The sequence below is a fragment of the Brachycentrus maculatus genome, unplaced genomic scaffold (genome assembly GCF_059751285.1).
Source record: "Brachycentrus maculatus isolate JH-2025_06_01 unplaced genomic scaffold, ASM5975128v1 h1tg000147l, whole genome shotgun sequence".
In the NCBI taxonomy this organism is placed as follows: domain Eukaryota; kingdom Metazoa; phylum Arthropoda; class Insecta; order Trichoptera; family Brachycentridae; genus Brachycentrus; species Brachycentrus maculatus.
The window spans coordinates 1122429-1128428 of record NW_028280900.1 but is presented as its reverse complement, the minus strand read 5'-3'; the positions used below and the strand labels follow the sequence as shown (position 1 = coordinate 1128428).

At 33.8% G+C, this 6000-nt stretch overlaps 1 protein-coding gene across 1 annotated transcript; it reads right to left on the bottom strand.

The window, feature by feature from the left end:
* Positions 1–666: 666 nt before the first annotated feature.
* LOC148308813 (uncharacterized) lies at positions 667–5652 on the bottom strand. The gene is made up of 2 exons (XM_088261020.1): positions 4776–5652; positions 667–1817 (listed from the first exon to the last, which is right to left on the bottom strand). Exons 1-2 carry the CDS (start codon positions 5574–5576, stop codon positions 1392–1394), a joined length of 1227 nt encoding a protein of 408 aa, XP_088117146.1. The 5' UTR covers positions 5577–5652; the 3' UTR covers positions 667–1391.
* Between the last annotated feature and the right edge of the window lie 348 nt (positions 5653–6000).

The following is a 6000-nucleotide window of genomic DNA, read 5'->3' as shown; positions in this document are numbered from 1 at the left end:
TGACATACGCATACCATTATCTTTTTCGTTGCATTCTCCACTTAACGTCATCTTCGATCTCACACATTTCTCTTATCCTGATGTTCCTTATTCTATCTCGTAGATTCTTACGAAATATGCTCCTAAGAGTCTTCATTTCTGACACTCGTAGTGCTCATTTTTGTTACTGCGGTGTCCGCTCTGCATTCGATCCCATATCACTCACTCCTTTCAAGAACGTCATAAATAAAAAAAACTTGATTTTTCTGGAGAACGTTTTTAAAGTTTAAAAATATAATACAATGTTTTTAAAATAAATATCAAGCCACTTATTGAACTTTTTACTGTTGCAACAGATCTTTTTAGGTAAAACCTGAAGGTTTTTTCTTCATTTGAAAAATATTTAGTAAATTAAAAAAAAATATTAAACAATTTTCCTTCCTTTCCTTCAAAATGCAAAAACAACATTTTCTGTCCTGTAGCGGGTAAATGTTAAGTTAAATGAATTGTCGATTTTTGATTTATGACATTCTTGAAAGGAGTGAGCAATATGTCATGATGGGTCTCACAAAAGTTTCATATATTTTAATTTTGTACACAGTTATTGGATTTAATTCCGGGTTTCGTTATTAATTAATAATTCATTTATAAATACTTTAATATAAAATTGATACACATATATTACATGCTGAATCAGCAGCTTTTAATCATTTTCATCACGAGATTCTTATCATTAGTATTGTATCTACCTTGTGCGGTTTTATAAATGTGTACTTAAGGCTAAGATATGTTTGAATAAATAGCTTGACACTTACATAATACATATTTATATTTACATTATTACATATGACGCTACTCGCAAGAGCAAATCATCACATTCTTTAAAGCCATGCAATTAACCTAGAATATGTTTTCTTAGTTTTTTGAAGAGATAATTATCAAAGATTGTGATATATTTATACTTGTATAAATTATCACTATGTAAATATTCACCTAACTGTGATGTTTACGTTGCCATATCAACTCGAAAAAAACATCTCAATACACCTTTTTTAATTTATAAAATATCGATATTTACTATTAAATGCGGTTTTCAAACTTTTTGGCCACGGAACCCATTTGCAACACCAAATAATTAAAACCTGCCTTTTTGTATATAATTGAATTATTTCATTTAATGAAAATCGTACAAAAATAAGTACATTATGCACTTCTGACTTCTACAACGGTATTTACTTTTACACTGGGTGTGTAGTGACAAGTATTAAGTTGCCACATACCAAATCATAGAAGCTATTTTTTTTTGAGTTTTTGATCGTAGCATTATTGTAAATTTGTTATATTGCTTATCGCGGTAGAGCCTTCATAGAAGCCTTCAGAGCTCTGTGGAGCACACTTTGAGAGGCTCTGATCTATATATAACCATGTTTAACAAAATAATTTACTAGCCCATTTAATCGTTCCGCTGCAAGTTTGCCTACGGTGACCTTATTGATACCATTGTTAAAATCTTGAACCAACTGCTCCATTGGCCTTACTTCCTCGGGATCGGACAGCGTTGTGGGAATAACGCACAAGCACATGATCAGTCCCAGGACCATTTTGGTCCGGCAGTGGTTCCTGAATACGTCCCGCGGGTAGCTGTCGGTGACGTCACAACCCATCCTCTCCAAGCTGGTTTCCAGGGTCGAGTAGTAGAGATCCAGGAGGTCCTCGAAGTGTGCGTTCATCAGATCTTCGTCCATCGACATGGACAACAAATAACTAATGTCAGTCACGGGGGACGCGTATCTCGTAATTTGCCAGTCGATGAAAATCACTTGGGCAACTTTTCCATCCTGAAAAAATATGACAAATAAGATATTGCAGTCATTCTCGCGCTGTTTCCTACCAGTCCAGAGTGAAGTAAAATAAATAAATCGCTTATTTACCTCCAGTATGGTAGCCAAATGTGCTAACTAATTCTCTATGGAAGTGGGAACAGTTTTACCATTTAACGAAGTCGCGAACATCACTAACCTGACAATACATTTCTAAACTTGCTATTTTTCTAACCAATCTCGTATACCTCCTGCTTCTACTTCTCAGGGAGATCGCGACCCCCAGCTTGAGGAATGATGATTTAAAGTGGCATTTATCTCAAATGTGTTGACTTGATCATGAAACGCTTCTTCTATTCCGTTTCTTATTGAATAATATAATTATAAAATTTTGAGTGTGTCCAAATACTTGTTCACAAGATCTGGATTATCTTCAATTAAAGGAGTTATTTTCATATTATTTTTTGACATCTCATCAAAGATGAAGAAGAATATGGAAATCTGGGCATTTACGGGGCTGACGACCGTCATAGGCTCGTTTAAGTGATCACTTTACACACGTGTAACATTCACCAATTCTACCCATTATTGACAAACCACACTATTCAAATTCTTGGAAGTTATATATGAAACAATTTAGAAACCTTGTTCTTGAATCACTAGAACTTCACTAGAGACATCTATTGGTGAGATGTAAAGAAGCTTTTTACTAAGCAGAAACCATATATTAGTATGTGAGGTCCGAAGCCTGGATTATAATCACACACACGAGAAACGCCTGAAAATACCATTTTCATTTTTATTATTTAAGCTTCTAATTTGACCAGATAATTTATTTACAACATTTTGAGTGTGTGTATTTTAAGTTCTATATAAATAAACCAACTCTGAAACATTATTCTTGAATCACTAGAACTTTACTAGAGACTTCTATTGGTCAGCCGCGTAAATGCCCAGACTTCCATATTCATCTTCATCTTTGATAAGATGTCAAAAAATAATATGAATAATACAATAATGCTTTGTGCTGAGTAACATCTAAAGATTTTAAGGAATACACAAAATATTAACTAACTAACCATCACTCCGCTTCCTTCCCGCAGTAATAGGAAGAGAGAATAGAACGCCACACCACTCAGTCTTTGCAAATATTTCTCACCTCTTACATATTGATACAACTCCATCGATTATTCCAACTCCTGGCCCGACTGCTTTCGAGTATTTGACATACCTGATAATGCCAAGTTTTCCTCGGTCTTTTGCTACCTTTTAAAATCTATTTTATTGAAATTATTTTGCATTATCTTGTTAAAGGCCCTACCAAGGTGATTTGCACGACGTATTACTCGAGTACCTAAGGATAATTTATTAATAAACACTTGGTTATTACATAACCTTTCAATGGTACTTAAGCCAGTGACTAGTCGTTTTATTAGCATATTTACAATTATAATATTAGTATCCTATTCAATACAAGTATCGTTAGTAATATTAGTTTCATTATAGATTATTTTATTTTATCTAAGAAACTAACTAGCCATCATGCCGTTTTCCACTAAGAGGTGCAATGGGCACTCCATCGTTTCAACGCAGTGTTATCTTTATCGATAAAAACACGATAACTGGGTGATCAGTTCTGCTCCACTTGTGTCAGTCCAGGGTATTATTAAATAAGTAAAGGAATGAAAAATCACTTATATTTTATTACCCCTTTGGTGATAGAAGACGGAACCTTCAGCGCGGTAGCCAAATGCTCCTACCATTACACTGTAGGATACTAATAATACTTACATTTTTACAAAATTATACGAATTCATTTAAATAATTCTTGAATGTTCGCAGATACTTTGTGGCACATTTTATAAACTTTATGAAATTAAATAACTTAGATTTAACCACGTTTTTATTAATACTGTTTTAAATAAATAAAAGAAATACATACAATTTAAAACAAATAAACCCTGATGGTGACAAGGTTCTTGTCGAAACCGGTAGGTTAAATTGTATTAGTAAAAAAGTGGTTAAAACTAGGGTTTTAGGATTTTTACGGAGTGTGTGGAAGTTTTTGGTGAGAGTATTTTAATGTTTTTTAATTAAAATAAACCCTGATGATGACAAGGTTCTTGTCGAAACCGGTAGGTTAAATTGTATTAATAAAAAAGTGGTCAAAACTAAGTTATTTAAAAATATTAATAAATTATAATTTATTTTAATAACACAAAATACACTGTATGGAATAAGTCATCCATTCTTGTTGTCCAAACATTTTTTATCACTTCACATTTTCTTGAAAAAGTCACTTGATTTGGGATTAGAATGTAAAGATAATACCTTATCTATGTAAGATAACTTTTACTTTACTAGTATTAAGGTAAAAAAAACCTTTTAGTTTTCTGTTCAGTATCATTGTCTTCTTGGCAATACTAATCGACAGCTGATATTAATACGCCGATGTCACGAGAAATAACAATTCCTAAGTAAAGTCAAAGTAATCAACACTACGTAGTTCAAATATTATAGATAAACTTCCGTTTGGAATCTATATCCTGGAGGCATGAACAATGACCAGACAGTATTTAAAAATATTCGGCTAATTGATTTTCCTAGACTCTCAGGCTGCCCGATTTTAAACGGCAATATATCTCTAAATGCCATAAATGGTATCGCTTATTTAGTGCACACAATCGCGTAATTATACTTTAAGAAATATTACAGGAGATGCCATTCAGACGTTGTAGCAACAGAAATGGCGCCATTTTACTCAATTCAACAATGCCACTCGCGCCATCTCACAGCATTTCACCACAAAATCAATTCTGTAGATTTTTCTCCCGATTTAAATAGTTTTTCCGCTCGTTTTGACATAATATGTCAAAATATTATTCAATTTGTTTTAAAAAAGTATAATTACGTCATTGTTGCACCAAATGAGTGATATAGCAGGATGACAATAACATTATTTGAAAACCAAGGTACCTTATATCTGAACAGCAAATTATTGTTCCAGCAGTCTCCATGGCAGATTGTGTTGTATGGATCTGTCAACTTGGCATCCAAAGCTTCATTTATAACTTCCCTGAAATTCGTCGTAAAGTACTCTATTTTGGATCTATTCAACGACGATCGCATGATCGGAAGCACCCTTTCAATCGACTTCTGCGCAAATTCCGGCATTCGTTCTCCATAATTCAAAGTATGAGGCAAATTGGATTTTAATTTGCTGAACAAATCAGGATCTTTGACTTTTAACGCGAAGGAAGCAGCGTGGATTCTCGCCATGTTTTGTATCGATAGCGAGGTGTGCTCTAAGTCCAATGCCAATCTCTTGTCGTACATAGAAAATCCATCAATTGAAAGATCATTGAGTATTATATACTCTCTAAATTCCTCCGCGTCTGCCTTGTACAGTTTAGCGAACGAAAATCGTTCGTTAATCGGGATATCGTGCACTTCTTGAAGATGGTTTAGTGCCGGTAAGACATCAGTGTACATAAATATCTCATTTCTGTATAGTTGACAAATTGGAAAAGATCCTCTGGCATTAGGAGAAGGCTGCGCCTTTTTCAAAATTAAGTCTATCGGTTTAAAATCTTCACATTTGAGCGGTTTTATCTTAATGCGCGAGATGTCACCTAAAAAATTATCTCCCGTGAATTCATCTTCTTTTAACACTGTTTCATAATCTATGAACTTCTTTTCACTAGCAATTTCTTGAACAATTTTTTTAATGTCAATTTTCTTTTGGGAACTTTGAACACATTCTATTTCTGTAGCCATTGCGTACGAACACCTATGTTTATATGTACTCGTAGGTTAGTTTATATGGTACCGAGATGAAGTTATCATTTCAACTGATTCACGTAATTGCTCTCTTCTTCATTTATAGTCTTTTTTACCATTCTCGAGATGAATCATTATATTTAGCTCATCAAATTATACCTGTACACTACGTTTAATGAGATAACAAGGAAATACTACCAAATTCAAGGGCGGCTTGTCTAAACATCTTTACAACGCTCATGGTCTTTAGTAATAGTTTTGTATCACCTTCAATTCCATTAAAAAATTCCAAACTACCGTTTTTTTGAAAAACGTTTTTTGGTCTACAGGCATCGTGTCGTAATACACTCGACTGCAAAATTGGCGTCGCGGGCTCGGTTCCCGTCAATTGCAAAATGAATTTAAAAAAAAAGTCCGATAG

What these genes read in the sequence shown, in the direction of transcription:
- LOC148308813 (XM_088261020.1), bottom strand. Translation starts at nt 5,576, where the DNA reads ATGGCTACAGAAATAGAATGTGTTCAAAGTTCCCAAAAGAAAATTGAC. An exon ending in ATTTGCTGTTCAGATATAAG is followed by an intron (nt 1,818 to 4,775) that starts GTACCTTGGTTT and finishes ATATTTTTTCAG; the next exon opens with GATGGAAAAGTTGCCCAAGT.